This window comes from Pteropus medius, unplaced genomic scaffold (genome assembly GCF_902729225.1).
Source record: "Pteropus medius unplaced genomic scaffold, Ma_sr-lr_union100, whole genome shotgun sequence".
Classification (NCBI taxonomy): Eukaryota; Metazoa; Chordata; class Mammalia; order Chiroptera; family Pteropodidae; genus Pteropus; species Pteropus medius.
This window is the reverse complement of record NW_024349799.1, coordinates 7,153,226-7,170,055: the sequence shown is the minus strand read 5'-3', so window position 1 is coordinate 7,170,055 and position 16,830 is coordinate 7,153,226. Positions and strand designations below refer to the sequence as shown.

Below are 16,830 nucleotides of genomic sequence, written 5' to 3'. Positions count from 1 at the left end.
TACCAGACGTAGCAATTCTGATTTCCCACCCTCCTCCGCTCCTCTCAGGACATAGTGCTAAGCCAGGTGAGTTGGGGCTCCTCACTCCCCGTAGGGGCCTCCGTTCTCCCATCCTTCTTTATTGACTACCTCCCTGCCCACTCACTTCCTCACCCACCAGAACAACAGGAGAGTGTAGATAGGATATGCTGGTGGCAGAGACAGGAAAGCCACTGTGGGGATGGCAGTGCAGTAGAAAGTGACCTCTACCTCCAGATGGGGGCTGCTCAGGCAGAGAGGGGATCATGGCCAGTATGGGCACCGCCAGGCAAGCAGTTGGCCAGAGGGACAGCACAAGTGGACAACACTAGGAGTCTGGACAGGAGTGCTGGCTTGGGGATGGCATGACCCTCTGCTCCAGCCACACTGCCCATTGGGCACAGCAGGCTTCTTTCTACAGCCCCAGAGGGCTCATTCACGTGGATTGTTAAGGCCAAGAGGGCCCTCACTGTAGAAACCAAGGTTACAGATCCTCCCCCAGGGCTGCGCTCTCAGAGCCCAACAATGCTGAGAAAGGGCCAAAGGGAGCCTGAGCCAAGCCCCACAAGCCATACAGAAGTAAGCCTGCTCTACAAGTAGCAGGAGTATGTCCCACACTGGCTGCCCTGGGAGGCATTAGAAGTCAGACTAACTGGGTTCTCATTTAACCTCTCCCTTTCTCGTCTCTGTCATGGGCATCATCAGGACACATGCCTCAACGGATGTTGAAAAGATCAAACTCTTGTTTGTAATGTGAATAGAATCATATCTGACAAAGTCATGTAATAAGTAGGCAGTAATTGGGAGCTGCTGCTATTCTGTTAACGATTATATTCAGCAGGAGAGCAGCCCCTCCCGGGCTAGGCTCCAGCTGTTGAGAAGCTGCCCACTTTATGTCTTCTTTCTGCTATCCCTTTAGGTCCTAGCTGGACTGCTGCACCTCGGCAACGTCCGGTTTGCTGACTCTTCAGACGAAGCTCAGCCCTGCCAGCTGATGGATGATGCCAAGTGTGAGGGCAAGGGGCTTTATTCGCATACCCAGGGAGCCAACATTGGTGGGATTGGATGGGAGGCCAGAGGGTAAAATTTGGAGTCGATACCCTTGATTAAACTATCAGCTGTAGGGCCCTGTCCTAGATAAGTTACTCCTCACTCAGTCTCTGGTAAGGCAGGCAGCATCATCCCCATTTTATAGATAAGCAAGTAATAGTCGGAGGGTCTATAAAGTGATTTGTCCCACATACAGCAGTATGCACTGGGACACAAGTCCTAGGTTCAAGTCCTGCCTCTGGCAAGTCTCTTCACTCACCAGAACCTAGGTTTTTCTGTTCATTTGAGTGGGTCGTCATTCCACTACAGTGACTTCGCTATGCCTTGTGAAGAGGGCTGTTTGGATGGAAGGTGATTTGTCCCTCCTAGGTTCTGTCAGGACATTGGCCTCACTGCTGTGTCTCCCAGAAGACCCACTGCTGGAAACACTGCAGATTAGAACCATCAGGGCAGGCAGGCAGCAGCAGGTGTTCCGGAAGCCCTGCTCCCAAGCTGAGTGTGACACCCGCAGAGACTGTCTGGCCAAACTGGTCTATGCACGGTGAGCACTCTGTGCCCTGCCCTTCTCCCAAGTTCTCCCCCTATCCAGAGTTGAACTGGACACTGTCGTTCACTCGGCCCAAGCCCAGGGGTAGGGCTGCCAGGTAAAGGAGACAGGTTTCCCTCTCTGTTCCCCAGACCCTTGAGGATAGCAGGGAGTGGTTCCTGGGTTTTTCCAGAGCAAGGCCCTTGGCCTCAATTCCAGAGTACTCTGCGTGGGCAAGTTGCCACAGCCTGGCCTAGATTCAGCTCATTGTTAAGGTACAGGAGCCTGCCTTGACCTTGGTGATAAATGAGGAAAGCCTGCCTAGCTCTCTGAAAGGCAGGCCCCAAAGGTGATCTAGGGCCTTTCCACGTTCAGACCCGAGGGTAAATAGGCTCCTCTGTCTCCACGTGCCTTTGTACTTCAGTTCTTTGTAGTCACCTGGGGAATGCGATAGATGGTGGTAGAGCCAGAAGCTCAATCCAGGTCTTGGCTAGCATAACGTGCAGCAAGCGAGAACCCAAACAGGGTGAGGGTGGAGATCCTGGCCTTTTCCTGGTGGGTTATATGGGCATCTCCACCCTCTGGCCATATGGTTAAGGGTGGTTTCTTACCCTGGGTTCTGAGAACCTTCAGGGTGCCATGTAAGGCTGTCAGGGGGCCCAGAAATCTTTGAAATTATGGGATAGAACATGTGTGTGTATGCATGTGCATGTGCTTATGGGAACTTGGGCATGTGAGGAGAGGGTCCCTCTGCTTTCATTAACTTCCCAAAGAGCCCAGAGCCTGAGAAGCACTGCTGAGGGTTTAAAATCCTCTGAGTTGAAAATGGCCCAGGGCAGCTGGGCCCAGACTGAACCCAGTTCAGCAGGGGACTCAGTTTCCACTGCCTCAAAGCTAATTTCAGGTCAGAATTTCAGGCCAAAGATTTTTAAAGCCTTTGCATCAAATGACTGCAAAATGAGCAGATAAAGTATGACAATCATAGGGTGAGCCTCTAGTCATAGAACATTTTTTATACAGTAAACATCAGGTCATTATATCACTAGGTCACTTGTTTTTAGTACTTCAAATGAGTATTTGAAGCCCCTGTTGTGAAAACAGAAACTATTTACTGAGCTGAAAAAAACTTGCAAAGCAATTACTTTAAGAAAAACTATAAGGAGAAAAACTCTCAATAGTGTTTATGTAGTGTCATGTTGTACAGTAACTACCCCATCTTCTTAGAGTGGAGGTGGTTCCAGAGTACAGGGTATCACTGTGGCTCCAGGTGACTTGGGACCCACTTGTGCTGGACCCATTTGGGGAATATGACAGGACTTGAGCTCTGGCCTCCACGGGTTGAGTTTTTCAGGAGAGTCCAGTGAACTCAGTTCTTTACAAATCCCACCCAGGCCCGCCCTGTCCCTTCTAGTTAAGACATCAGCCGGGTTTTGGGTCATGTGACTGAGGTGGACCACTCCCTGTCTAGCCCCGGAGTCTAGTTGGCCCTATGCTCAGTCTTGCTAAGAGGACAAGGCAGCTTTATGTGTACCTGGGAATATGCATGACTGTAGCTCACATTTGTAGTAGGTCAAGATAGGCTGGGCTGGAAACCAGAGGAAAAGATTTAGCCCTTGACTTGTCAGGCTCTCCAGGGTGTGGCACTCTGGCTGGAGCAGCACTTTTGCCAGCCCTCAGGCTCAACCTGACCACTCTCACCAGAGTCCACTCTTCCCCCCCTCCGCCCAACAGGCTGTTTGACTGGCTGGTATCCGTGATCAACAGCAGCATCTGTGCAGAACCCAACTCCTGGACCACTTTCATAGGTAGCAGGGGCTCTCTCTGCTGGGAGCATGCCTTCAGAAAAAGAACAGGGGAGCCCCGGGTCCACTATGTGACTGCAGACAACTCCTTTCCCTTCTCTGCACCCCCATCTTCTCATCCACTCTCCAGTGTTTGGGCGAAGACATCTCTGCTCTCCAGTGCCCACATCTGACCCATCCTCAGATAGCGCCTCTTCTATCCCAGAGACCCAGCTCCGGTCTCAGGAGAATAGTGGGGATAAGTGAAAGAGCTAGATTGGAAGGGACTTGGGGGACACAGTAACATTGTTGGAACCTGGGTGGGATAGTCAGGTAGGGGAGGAAGTAAAGTTCAAAGGCACCAGTAAATTTTATTCACAGAATGGTGGAATTCTAGACAACAGCTGGGCTGCTGAGACCCAGGCCCTTGAAATTGGATTGGACACAGGAAACGTTCCCTGGGACCTGGTTCCCTCATAGGAGGGGCCTGTGGAGGCCAGAGGATTCAGATTCCAAAGTGGACCCCGTGCCCTGGGCTGCCCCTCATACCTCATTTGGCCTTTTTTCCTGCTCTGAGTTCTGAGAGGGTGTGAGGGAGAGATGGGAACCCTGGGGTAGGGTGTCATGCTCACTCAGCCTCATCCCCAGGCTGCCAAGGATGAGGCTTCACCTTGGGCCACCCAGGGCTCCTGTGGTCCCCGCCCCGTACCCCCCCTGCTCCCTGCTGTAGCCTCATAGGTTTTCCCCCGTCTTCCTAGGCTTGCTAGATGTGTATGGATTTGAGTCATTTCCTGACAACAGCCTGGAACAGTTGTGCATCAACTATGCCAATGAGAAGTTACAACAGCACTTCGTGGCTCACTACCTAAGGGCTCAGCAGGTGAGGCGCAGCAGGGTGGGGCAGTCCTTCTCCTGCATCCTCTGTATCTTCCTGGACCCCCAGGACCTGACCAGGAGCTTTTAGTTGCTCCTTTGATGTCATTCTGGAATATGCCGTGGTGCCAAGGCCGGCCGTGGGATGTCCCTTCTAAGCCTCAGACTATAGCTGCCTTTTCCTCCCACCCCTTCCCGCAGGAGGAATACACAGTTGAGGGCCTGGAGTGGTCATTTGTCAACTACCAAGACAACCAGACCTGTCTGGATCTCATCGAGGGGAGCCCCATCAGCATCTGCTCCCTGATAAATGAGGTAAGGAGGGTCAGCTAGTGTGCTGAGCACCAGAGTTGGGCTTCAGGCTTTCCTGGGGTCTTGAAGACTATCCTGTGCCCTCTCTGTGCCTCTGTCACCCCATCTTCCAAATGGATTTGCTGATCCCTATACTCCTTCCCTCTCAGGGTCACTGTGATGCCTGTGTAACAACTTTGCTGCCACAGGGGCCATGGGGTGGGGACTCTCAGGGTTGTGTTGAGCCCCTCTCACTTTTGTGACTGATTGCCCATCCTGTCCCACACAGGAATGCCGCCTTAACCGGCCAAGCAGTGCAGCCCAGCTCCAGACACGCATTGAGAGTGCCCTGGCAGGCAGCCCCTGCCTGGGCCACAACAAGCTCAGCCGGGAGCCCAGCTTCATTGTGGTGCATTATGCGGGGCCTGTGCGGTACTACACCGCAGGCCTGGTAGAGAAGAACAAGGTGAGGCTGGGCCACAGCCCTGGGGGCCTGCGTGAAACGACACTGAGTTGCTGCTGCCATACCTGGTAGCTTCCTATTGTGCATCCTCTCTTCCGAACATCCTCCCAGAATCCAAGGTCACCTCTTGGGCCCATTTGCCTAAGGTCTCTTCTAAACAGGCATGACCTGCCCAGAAATAACCCATGTCACACTGGGTCTCCTGGTTTCTAGGCATCCAGTGGACCAGCTTACCTCTTGGACTTGTGCCCTGCCCTCTCCTGGAAGCCCCTCTGGGGCCTGGGTGAGCAGGGTGGCAAGCCCATGGACAGCCCTGTTTGACACCACCTGCCTTTACCTGCCACCCTTGTCCTTTCCCAATAGGACCCCATACCCCCTGAGCTGACCAGGCTCCTGCAGCAATCCCAGGACCCCCTGCTCAAGGTGCTGTTTCCTACTGAAGAGAAGTCCCAAGAAGAGCCCTCTAGCCAGAGCAGGACCCCTGTATTAACTGTGGTGTCCAAGTTCAAGGTGGGTCTGGTGGTGTTGACCTGACGTGAAGTACTTGGTTCACTCATCAACATCATGTTTACCAACCACCTGATGCTGTTTCCTGGGGGAGCACTGATGAGTCAGGTATACGTGATCCAGGTCCACATGGAGCTAATAGTCCCGTGTAGAAGAGACAGGAAACAGACAAATAGACTATCAGTATAATTGACATGACGGGGAGCCTAGGGGCCTGTAGATGGCACAGTGGGGTTTCTCACCCACTGCCGATAGGGGGATTGTGGAAGAGCAATGGTTATATGAATCTCCATTCCCAGTTCTCCAGCTTTCTACTCAAACTCTGCCCTCATGTAGAGCAGATTTGTCACCTTCTCTAGTATCTTGTGCTTACTACTATATCTCAGCCCTTGCACATTCTGCCCCTCACCATGGCCCCTTCAACTCCACTCTTACTCCTACCCTCCAACACCTCTTTTGTTTATTCCTTCTCATTCTTCAAACCTCTGTGTTATTATCACCTCCTCGAGGAGGCACCTAGAAGATCCCAGGTTTGATTAACATGTCCCTGCCCAGCCTCAGACACACCATGGAGGGTGCCCACCCAATGTATGTGTAGCTTGTTAGACCCCCAGCTCTGAGATAGCAGCAGACTGCCCATGTCATAGCCCCAGTTACAGTATCCTACACACAGGACAGTCTTAATAACAGCCACTGCCTGAATAAATGGCACAGGATCCTGAGATTGTTCTCTTCTAGGAAGATTGCTCTGGTGAGGAGGGTAGGTGGGGGTTGGGGAGAGGCTGAGACCAGATGTAGGGAGACCTATCAGATGGAGGGTCACAGGTCAAGAACAGTCCCTGGAGCCAGAGGTAAGGAGCAGTGGTAGGTCAAGAGAAGAGCTGACTTTGGGCACACTCAGCAAGAGCCTCTAGTAGTCATCCCAGGGCACATGAGGATCCTGGTCTCAAGGCTGGGAGAGCTGCTGGAGGTGTTTGATGCAGTTCCTAACGAGGGCCCAGCTCCAATCCCTGCCTGACTCCACGCTCTCTCCCCTCTGCAGGCCTCCCTGGAGCAGCTTCTGCAGGTCCTGCACGGCACCACGCCCCACTACATTCGCTGCATCAAGCCCAATAGTCAGGGTCAGGCACAGACCTTCCTCCTGGAGGAGGTAATTCACACTGGGCCAAAGCTGCTTTGCATCTGGCCAAGGCCCTGGAGGGGTGAAGCAGGACAGCTACTCCAAATAGAGTGACCAGAGGGAGTCTCTAAGGCTGGGCCTGATGTTAGGGAGGTTTTGTCTCCCCAGCTTTGGCAGGACAGTCGTGTGGCTTTGAGGTCCGTGCACTGCACAGTGACCCAGCCAAGTAGGCAAGTAGAGGCTCTAGTGCATCTTGCTGTCTGCTCACCAAGCCATGTGCCCTGATGAGAGACTGAAGCTGCCCAGAGGAATGGGTGTCTTTTGTGATTAACTGAAAGTTTGTTTCATGCACAATGTGGCTGTTTCTGACTAGAGGTATAGTTTTGTTTTGTTTTGAATTTACCCAAAAGCACTCTGTGACCAGCAGTTGCCCATTGCTCAGGGTACTGGGCTCCAAGGCATGTAGATGATGTGTGAGTACTGGACAATGCTGGGGAATGTCCCACAGTCAACTGGTAGGGTTTACAGCCAGGAGCATTCTGTGGTAAAGACTTGGTTCAGGTCCTAGAAGAATCTTCACAATATAACTTCCCCTGCCTCTCAGCCATGACTCACTTGATTGCCTGCAAAAAATAAAATAAAAAATAGAAATTGGGTTGAGCTGCATTATGAGGCAGAGAGCTTCTACCTTCTGGGAGTGATGAGACAGAGCCAGGACCAGTACCTGCCTCAGCTGTATCAGAAATCATGCATCAGTAGAGGGACCTGGGGCCACAGAGACCCTTTTTAGCAGGGAGATATTTTTTGAGGTCCCTTGATTTCTCACTGCCCCAAAGATTATATCTCCATCATCTAAGCCTCAGGAGAGCCTGCAGGTGCACACTGGCAGGGCCACAGGAGTGGCATTTCTAGCCTGCTAGCCCTGTAGTGCAGGTGCCCACCCTGTCTCCCCACCCTTGCAGGTCCTGAGCCAGCTGGAGGCCTGTGGCCTCGTGGAGACCATCCACATCAGTGCCGCAGGCTTCCCCATCCGGTGAGTGGGCCAATCACTGCAAGGGGCATGGCCAATGCCAGGGTGCTCTACAAGAGAGAGGGGTCAGCTGGGCACCTGCTGCCCAGAGGCCGTTCAGAGCACTGACACAGGGTGTCATGGTGTTTGCTGATGGCTGTGACAGTTGGTGTAGTACTGGGAACAGAAGCCAGACTTGGAGGAGGAAGACTTGGAGGATATCACATCACCAGCTGTTTAGAGAAGCATTGCTGTGAAGGGGAGCAAAGAAATCAGGAGGAAATGAAGGAGGCTGTGGAGTCAGAGAGGATGGGTGGGAGACATGGCTGAACGTGAGTGTGAGGTAGGAATGATCCAGTTGTCCAGGGAGAGGCCTGCACAGCCCTTTGGAAGGAGGTAGGCTGTAAAAAGGCCAAAACACTTTGTTTTGGTAGACCAAGGCCACAAGAAGTGCAGACCCAGTTTAAAAAAGTCTCTGCAGGCTTCTGGCTGAGTGATCCTAGTAATCTCTCCAAAATGACCACCTCATCCATTCCGTGGGCACAGTCAGTGCGATACCTCACTGGGTTGTTGACCAGATTAAATATAGTAACTGTGGCACCCCAAATGCTGTGCCTGGCTCACAGATAAAGTCACTTCCATTTTCTTCTTCCACCTACTTTGTCTTCCAGCGTCTCTCATCAGAACTTCGTGGAACGATATGGATTACTGAGAAGGCTCCATCCTCATACATCCCCTGGCCCCTACAGTCCATTTCCTGATGAAGGGCACTCAGGTGTGTGGAGTCCATTGGTTAGTCGTTTGTTCAACCAGTCTACTGAGCACCTACCTTGGGCCATCTCAGGGCTAGGAGGCGTGGGTTCAGAGGTGAATAAAACAGATTTGCCTTTGTGGTTCTTGCTTCAATAGGGAAACAGACTCAAAAAAAGATAATTAAACAGTGGGGAAAGGCAAAACTAGGAACAGCACGCTGTGACTGGTGCTGGAGAGATAGAAATGGGGGAAGGCTTCCTGGAGGAGTGGTGTCTGAGGACAGATGGGATTAGCCAGGCGAAGGGCATTCCACATGACAGAAGTAATCTGAACAGAGGCCTGCACAAAGGAGATAGTGCTGAGGTGTGAGGAACAATAGGACATTCACTGTTTTTAGCTCCTAAGGGCAGATAACGGTGGGAGGTGAGGCTCGGGTGACAGGTGGGGAGCAAGACTTTATTCTCTGGGTAGGTGGGAGGCACTTCTAGGGAAGAAAGGAGTGATGTCAACCTGATGCTTTCTGGAGACCACTGTAGCAGGCCATGGCTGTTAAACTGGCCAGAGTAGAAAGAAGCTAGAGATGTGGGCAGAGCCAGGAAATGTTGGGAAGAAGTTAGATTGGCCAAGCATCTGATTAGATATAGAGAAAGAGGAAAGGAGAAAATTAATTAAAATTATGAAAATAATTAACCATGCCTGCCCGCTAGTGGGAAGAGAGGTCTGGGAAGCTGCTGAGCCCTGACAGGGCACTGGGCAAGCTTTCATCTCAAGGGAAAGATCTGGCCTGCAGCCTTGATTTGGAGGTTGTGGAAATGTGGCTGTCACCAAGGCTGTGGGAGTGAGTGGTAAGCCCCTGGCACTGGTGGAGGGAAAAGAGAACAAAGATGGGGTGCAAGGCACCCACCCAGTAGGACCCCAACCCAGTGGCAGCTGCTTCCCCACTTGCATATCTGTACCTTGGGGCCCACTAGACCCAGCTGGGACAATCCTGCTTTGTTTTTCTCCTCTCTTGGACAGTTTTGTCACTTTCATCTTTTCTCCCTACCTCTCTTTCTCCTCTGCTCTCCATGATCTGCTCTACTGCTCTGTTTCTCTTGCCAAGTCCCCTGACCCCTGGTTGATTTTGCTGCCATTTCTCGTCTGCGGCATCTTCTTTGGCAGCCTGTCTCCAGAGAGGCACTGGGCAGCTAAAGGTGGTCAGAATCCTCAGGTAAATCCTCCCTCTACAGGAATCAGCCCTGTGAGATGCAGGACCTGCAGGGGGACTGCTGGGCCACCACGGGCCTGGCAGTTGTTCTCCCTTTTCCCATCTGTGGTGGCGACTAAGGGGTCGGGTGGAGGGGCTGGCCTGGCTGCCCTGTTTGGCTCTCACCATGTGGGGCCTTGGAAACAAATGCTGGCTGAGCAGCCTGGGATTCTGGCTTGGAGTCCAGGCACCAAGTGCCCTTTGCCACCCTGCCAAAAGGGATCCACAGGAATAGAGGCTGGAGGCCAGTCCAGGGCACAGCCACAGTGGGATTCCCAGACTCCTCAGAACAGCCAGAGACCTGAGGGACAATAGAGGGGCTGCCTCTGGTCTCCCCCAGAAATGGTAAGGGGCAAGAATAGGAAAGATGCCTGTGGAATTGGGGAGTCCAGAACCAGTTTAAGGCCACAGAAGTGTGGATTACAAAGCACTGATAGGACCTCTGTCTCCCATCCCCTAGGATGGTCTCCACATGCCAAGGAGGCTATGCTGCAACCTCTACTCCAGGACATCCTCCACACTCTGCCAGCTCTAACTCAGGCAGCCACACCTGGTGACCCAGCTGAGGCCATGCCAGCTTCCGTGCACTGCGGCAAGACCAAGGTGTTCATGACTGACTCCACGGTAATCTGGTTTGGGATGAGGAGCGGAGATCACAGAAGCCAGTTGTGTGCTCTCAGCAGGACAGGGTCTGGGCCCTCCTCAGGGCAGGGGGAGGAGAGGCTAAGGTGAGGACCTCAGTGTTTGCCCCTTCTCTCAGCTGGAGCTTCTGGAACGTGGGCGTGCCCAGGTGCTGGAGCAGTGTGCCCGCTGCATCCAGGGTGGCTGGAGGCGATATCGGCACCGAAAGCAGGAGAGGCAGAGGCAGGCCGCCGTGCTCATCCAGGCAGGTAGGAGTGGGGCCTTGGGCACACGGCCCTTGTTCCAGGCCAGCAGGTAGGCCTAGGTGCAGCCGCTATCAGCGATTACATACACACCCCAAGATGTTTCCTTTGAAACCCTGCTCCTTGAGTCCCCATATACCAAAGGTGACAAGTGTCCCAGCCTCAAGACGTTGGTCGCACATCCCTATGGTATGCTGGGATTCAACACTCCTGTCTACCTTACTCAAGAATTCTCTCCAATTCAGTGGAAACCAGGTCACAAATAAGGGTGCTCTATTGGTAGTAGAGATTAAAAAGTTGCCCTTAACTCTCCTCTCAGACCTGGACAGCTGTTTATACCATCTTTCTTTCCCTTTATGACAACTCAAATCATTACCTGGTGGGCTTCAGGGCTTGTAATGAGTTTTAAGGTAAAAACAGACAAGATTTGATTCATCAAAGGAAGAGATGTAGGAACCATGTTCACAGCAGCCTCATTTTTAAAAATAAAAACCAGAAACTGCCCAAATATCTTACAGTGGTGGAGTCATGGTACATCATGGATAATTTTATGACGTAGCTACAAAGTCTTTTTAAGAGTATTCTAAATTTAATGGAAAACCATGATGTTCAAACCTGGATGCCAAACTATATCATCAAGGGTGATGCCGCTTTCATAAAGTGAGTTTCTGTTGTGTATAAGCATGAAAAAATTGTGTAAGGAAATACTGTAGAACTATCTGGGTTGGTGAGATAACAGGTGACTTTTATATGTCTACACTTTTTGGTTTTCTGGAATCCAGATGTATTCATATTTAATGGGATAGCCCTATTTCTCAATATGATTGTACCAAAAAGAATCAGAAAATGCTGAAATTTCAAATTGCTACATGAACAGTGTATCATCCAGGAGTTATTACCTTTACCAGCACGTGGGTGTATGGTGTCAGTCATGGATTCATATAAAGCAAGCAAATTAAGGTTTCCAAAAAATTAAAAATTTTAAAAGATGCAGACAATTCAGACCCCTCTTGTTCCCTGGGTGTTGTCCCAGACTGAGCCTGAGGTAGGAGGTACCTCTGTTCCCAGCTGTCCTTTCAATGTCTAGGTACCTCCAAGTCTTTGGGCAGTCTGAGGGGTGTTTTTCAGAGCCAATTTTGTTTTATATATTGACTTAAATACCTTACCTTACGTAGTGGCACAAGGTAACTATTCATTGAAAAAGTACCTATTTCAAACTTTTACAGCAGCTCTGGTGTTGCTGCAGAGCCAAGTTACCAATAGTTCTAATGAACATTTTACTGTTTCTGGGCAAACCTCTTAGCCATTCGTTCCTGGTTAACTCGGAGACACATCCAGAGGCTGCACACAGCTGCCACAGTCATCAAGCGTGCATGGCAGAAGTGGAGAGTGAGTATCTGACTTAAGGGTTGGCAGTGCATGTTTTGGTACCAGATGGACCTGGATTGGAATGCTGGCCCTGCCACTGCAAAATGGGTGGCCTCGTGTTCCCCATGTATGAAATGGGCATGACACCGGTTACACTGCAGAGTGGTTGTAACATGGTAGAATAGCATAAGCAACTCTGGAATATACCAAAAACCATGGGATTTTGTTAGTGAATTTTATAATATATCAATTAGACCTCAAGAAGGCTGTTTTTAAGTAGCACATATGGAAGGCCTAAGCATAGTTGCCTTGGGTATGTTCAGCCTCACAGAGCCAACCTAGTTGAAGGCATCCAGCTGTTCCCAGCAAGGTGCCCTTCAGTTCACCTTATTAAGCTGACTTATTAGTTTGGGTTTCCATTGAAAGAGCTAATCAAAAGCTATAAATTTGTGTTTTCTTTTTAAGATCAGAATGGCCTTCCTTGCTTCTAAAGAACTGGATGATGTGGAAGAAAAACACTTGTTTCAAGCTCCCTGTTCCCTAAGCTCTTTCCCGCTGCCACAGGCACAGACACGGCTACTGGGGGCAATAATCCGCCTCTGGCCCCTGGGACTGGTCCTGGCCAATGCAGCTATGGGTGTACGTGGCTTTCAGAGAAAACTGGTGGTCTGGGCCTGCCTGCAGCTCCCCACCAGCAGCCCCAGTAGCTACACAATCCAGACAATACAAGAACAAGCTGGTGTCGCGTCCATCCGAGCACTGCCTCAGGTAAACCATGTGATGCGATGGATGGCAATCCTGCCCACAGCAGCTCTGGGTCCCTCACACCCCACTGTCAAAGGCGGGAGGCAAAGCCCAGGAGCCCACAGTAGGAGGACTGAAGCTGGGACAAGAGCCATCCTAACCCCACTGGGGAACCAGAAGCCTGAGCTTTCTGGCTGCAGGTTTGGACTGCTTCCACCATTACAACTAGGAATTTTCCAGAGCACTTTCACCCCTCTTTTTAATAATTGCCTCTAAATGTTCTAGCATCTCCTTTTCAGTCCCACTTTCAAAAAATCTAAGTTGTGATGACAGCTTATTCCCTCCAATGGCGTTGGATATGACCCCCTATGTTTTCCTAAAATTGTTATGTGGTTTATCTCCTTTTCTAGTTGAGGATATGATAAGCAGGTGAGTCTATGGCCCAAGTGCTGTTTTTAATATTTATGAGCAGCCAGAGAAAAAGAGCCAGCATATAAAATAGCCTAATACTCAAGGATCAAGTGACACTGACAAGGCAGAAGGAAAGAAACATTGAATTTCCATACCGATTACTACAGGCCACAATCTGGGTAAAATCTCCCACGACGACATACAGGCTAGCCAGAGTATAAAGAGAAATGTAATTCTTTGATCTCCCAGCTTTAAGAAGTCGTAGGACTGTGACAAGCAATACTCCTAGCAGGGGAAAGCTCCCTCCTAGTGTTTCCTCATCTGTCTCACACTGAGTAGATGTGAACTTTTATATTTTAATACCGCTTTGGGCTTTGCCACTGTTTTAGAATGATAAAAATACATTAATTCAGTCCTGCTACTGCCATGACTCTCATGCCAGTAGTTGCCCACACCTCCCTGCATTCCTAGCATTTACCCTGTGAGGTATCTTTAGGCCCTGGCTCTTCTGGGAGCCAGGGTTAAGCTGCATCTCTCTCTCTCTACCCCTAGGGCTCGATAAAGTTTCACTGCAGAAAGTCTCCCCTGCGCTATGCTGACATCTGCCCTGAACCTTCGTCCTACAGTGTTACTGGCTTTAATCAGATTCTGCTGGAAAGACACAGGCTGGGCCACGTATGATCTCACCTTCTTCCCTTACCTTGGCTGGACGATCCGTGCTGCCTTTGTTTCAACAAGGCCTTTTTCTGCCAGCTGCCTTGCCAAAGACATTTAATCAACGCAGAGCTGCCAAACTACTCCCACAGTGACTCCAAGCACGCGTGAGAGCGACGGCTGCCTGCAAGCCAGAGCTGCAGCAGCAAATCTACCAGTTGGCCTGGGCTCCAGTCTCCAACTCAAGCACTGACAGGTGTCAGGGTTAGTAGTTACCAAACCAGGATTAAGAAACATCAGGGCCACAAAGAAGTTCACATTTTAACAACTCCAATCAAATAGGTTGTTGTCCATCACTACAGTGGGGCAACTCCCACCCCAATTCCCCAGAGAGAAAGCCGGCAGTCAGCTTGAAATCAGCTTTAAATTTTTGGCTGGGGGAAACTTTGCATCTAGTTCCTTGAAAAGGGACCAAAACCTTAGTTATTTAATGTTGATCTATTTAATTTCAAGCAATTAGATTATGAACCAAGGTTGATGAACAATGCAACATACGACAGAACCACTGTATCTTGATTTCATTTAGCAACAATGCACAAGTTTTAATTCACATGAGCGTGAAACTTAATACATTATATTTATATCTTGACTGTACCAAAAATAAAAACCATTTGAATGTCAAATTCTTTCTCCATAAAGGTTTTGCCACTTTGAGTACCCCGCATCTACCTTACACCTGAGCCCACAGCAATGGAGGTGATGACTTGCATGACCTACCACATTAGTGGTCTGCATCCTGGAAATCACTGCCCTTACTTAGGGCTCCACACTAGTTGGTCTCCAGGTAGAAGGAACAGGCAGGTTCTGAGAGTCAAACATGCTTGAGCAAGCAGCACAATAATCCATCTTAAAAATCCTCATTCTGGGATGGTTCCACGATCCTTAAACAGCAGTCGGCAAACTCCACAAACAAGGGCTCCTGCATGCAGGCTCTCATAAGGTTGGCCTTATTGTCCCCCTGATCGAGGCTGACCATCAACTGTCTAAGATGTGGGTTGAGCAGTAAGCTTCTTAATGCCGCAGATTCCCCTTAAAAAGTAATGAGGAAAGAAAGCCAATCTATGCATTTACGTGGGAAGAGGTGATGCAGAAAGCTAAATGTTTCAAATGTAATAAATATAAAGAATGCTACATCCCCATAGCCTTTAAACCCACAAAAAACCCCAATGCTTATCAAATGATTTCCAAATTAAATGCTATCACACATTCTTGTTATTGGTATCCTTGTAAATATTTTAACTGCCATTTCAACAGCATTAGCTCATTGGCATGTTTTCTTTATAGATGTAAAGGTTCTCGGCGGCGAGGACAGTTATACCAAATACTCTGATGCTTAAGCAAGCATTTATCCAGCACAGAGCACGATCAGTAGCAGTCAATTCTGTTAACTAGAAAGCACCACACATCTGTATGGTGCTTTCCAGTTAACAGAATTGTTCACACCTATCCCCAGCTCAGCTTCAACCTCAGTCTATGGGACTGGGTGCAAAGTACCATCTGTCATGCTGACTCTGAAATAGGAATGAAAGTTAACAGCCACCTTTAGGAACTACCCTGGCCCATTAATTATACAGGTAACAGAACCGTTATCAGGACTGAGCAATCCTACAAAAATGCTAGACTTTACTAACACCCACATCCCTCTAAAAAAAAAAAACAAATCCAAGGACTATCCAGTCTGCATTAATGGCTGGACCGTAAACTGAACACTAAGAACATGGGAATGCAGGTTCCTCCCCTACAGATGGATGTGGGAGAGACAAATTACCATAAAATCTGGTGAGTGGTAGATTACAAGGCACCATGGGAAAATGAAAAAATGTCTAATTCTGACAGAGTCAAAAGGTCAAAAGTTTAAGTGAAGAAAGGAAACTTGAACCAAATCTTGGAGGAGCAGAATTTTGCCAACCCACAAAGCCAGCATGATTCCAGGCTGAGCGCTGTGGAAGTCTTGTGTTGTTCATAGAACCATGTGGCTGGAGGAAGGGCTCTGCACGCTATATTAAAATACTGCTTTAAAATCACATTCTATACAATAGAATAAATGTTTCTCAAATGTTGACAAAATAAGTACGGCACAGACTTACCTAAATTCTTTAAATTCTGCAAAGAAACTCTGTCTTCTTCCTCATCACTATTGAGAAAATCAGCTATAGAGTCATCATCATCATCTGAGGAATATATAACACAATCAACTTATGGCTAAAGAAAGCCCAGGTGGCAGATTTTAACTACTCCAATAGATATAATGTGCATACATGTGACAGTCACAGGGGTATGCAAGTAGGTACAGACAAAACAAAAATAACTTTCTCTAAAATTTGTGACTATACTGACATTCCTCTTTTAGGGATGGAAAGTGAAAGAGAAAAATGGGTGACTTTAACAAATGCATCCTAGTGTTCACACACTTGTGTTTCCCTGTGGCCACTGGGCTTAGAAACTGATTTTTCCAATTCTTATCACCCTACGTCCCGTCACCATGGCTCCAGCCTTCTGATGGGCCAATAAACTTAGGTGTGTTCTATAAAAACCCACTAATGTGAATCCCATGCTTTCAACGTGGAAAGAAATTGGTGGCATTGTCTGAACCCATACAGAAGTTTCTCAAAGGGCTAAAATGGGTCATTACCTTGCTGTAAACGTTCAAGACCACTATGGTGGCACCAGGAAGGCCTGCTTTCAGAACCTAGCATGGTGTATGACACCCAGGAGGTATTAAAGGCTGGATGGCTGGCTGGGATGACAGCCGACTACCACTGTGAGCAGTGAAGAGCCCCCAGCAGCAGCAAGGTGCCCCAGGACAAAGGCAGCCTCCTGCCTGGGCCCAGCTCAGGTGAACTGACGGCCCTGGCCAGGCCCATGGAGGGAGACCTGAAGCTGTGACTAGAGAAGGCTCCCACCAGCAGGGTCCGTCCACCCCTCACTCTCAAACCTCATCTATAGCCTTTCTCCCCTCTGCCTCTTGCTCCTATTTTTCTTGTCCTGAACGATGCCTTCCGGCTGCTCTATAATGTCACCTGTGACATGTGCTCCCACTCCTGGTGCTCAGGACCAAGGAAGCTGCTGCTC

The 16,830-nt window shown here is 49.5% G+C and overlaps 2 protein-coding genes across 12 annotated transcripts in view; one reads left to right on the top strand and one right to left on the bottom strand.

Moving 5' to 3' along the window:
• Positions 1 to 14,381, top strand: part of MYO19 (myosin XIX) — a 28,963-nt gene extending 14,582 nt beyond the window's left edge. For 9 of the 11 annotated variants that reach the window (XM_039885854.1, XM_039885859.1, XM_039885857.1 and 6 more), the window contains 16 exons: positions 938 to 1,028; positions 1,438 to 1,609; positions 1,747 to 1,869; positions 3,326 to 3,399; positions 4,134 to 4,255; positions 4,450 to 4,563; positions 4,829 to 5,005; positions 5,366 to 5,512; positions 6,552 to 6,659; positions 7,592 to 7,662; positions 8,310 to 8,413; positions 10,098 to 10,261; positions 10,398 to 10,527; positions 11,825 to 11,910; positions 12,355 to 12,657; positions 13,597 to 14,381. In XM_039885854.1, the coding sequence (XP_039741788.1) occupies positions 938 to 1,028; positions 1,438 to 1,609; positions 1,747 to 1,869; positions 3,326 to 3,399; positions 4,134 to 4,255; positions 4,450 to 4,563; positions 4,829 to 5,005; positions 5,366 to 5,512; positions 6,552 to 6,659; positions 7,592 to 7,662; positions 8,310 to 8,413; positions 10,098 to 10,261; positions 10,398 to 10,527; positions 11,825 to 11,910; positions 12,355 to 12,657; positions 13,597 to 13,725 (2,115 nt within the window). In that variant the 3' untranslated portion in view covers positions 13,726 to 14,381. The remainder of the gene's footprint in view (positions 1 to 937; positions 1,029 to 1,437; positions 1,610 to 1,746; positions 1,870 to 3,325; positions 3,400 to 4,133; positions 4,256 to 4,449; positions 4,564 to 4,828; positions 5,006 to 5,365; positions 5,513 to 6,551; positions 6,660 to 7,591; positions 7,663 to 8,309; positions 8,414 to 10,097; positions 10,262 to 10,397; positions 10,528 to 11,824; positions 11,911 to 12,354; positions 12,658 to 13,596) is intronic. The other 2 variants (XM_039885860.1, XM_039885861.1) reach the window with 1 other exon arrangement.
• ZNHIT3 (zinc finger HIT-type containing 3) overlaps positions 14,182 to 16,830 on the bottom strand; it is a 5,096-nt gene continuing 2,447 nt past the window's right edge. The window contains exons 4-5 of the mRNA XM_039885870.1: positions 15,846 to 15,929; positions 14,182 to 14,787 (exon numbers count right to left, since the gene is read on the bottom strand). Coding sequence (XP_039741804.1) covers positions 14,606 to 14,787; positions 15,846 to 15,929 — 266 coding nt within the window. The 3' untranslated portion in view covers positions 14,182 to 14,605. The remainder of the gene's footprint in view (positions 14,788 to 15,845; positions 15,930 to 16,830) is intronic.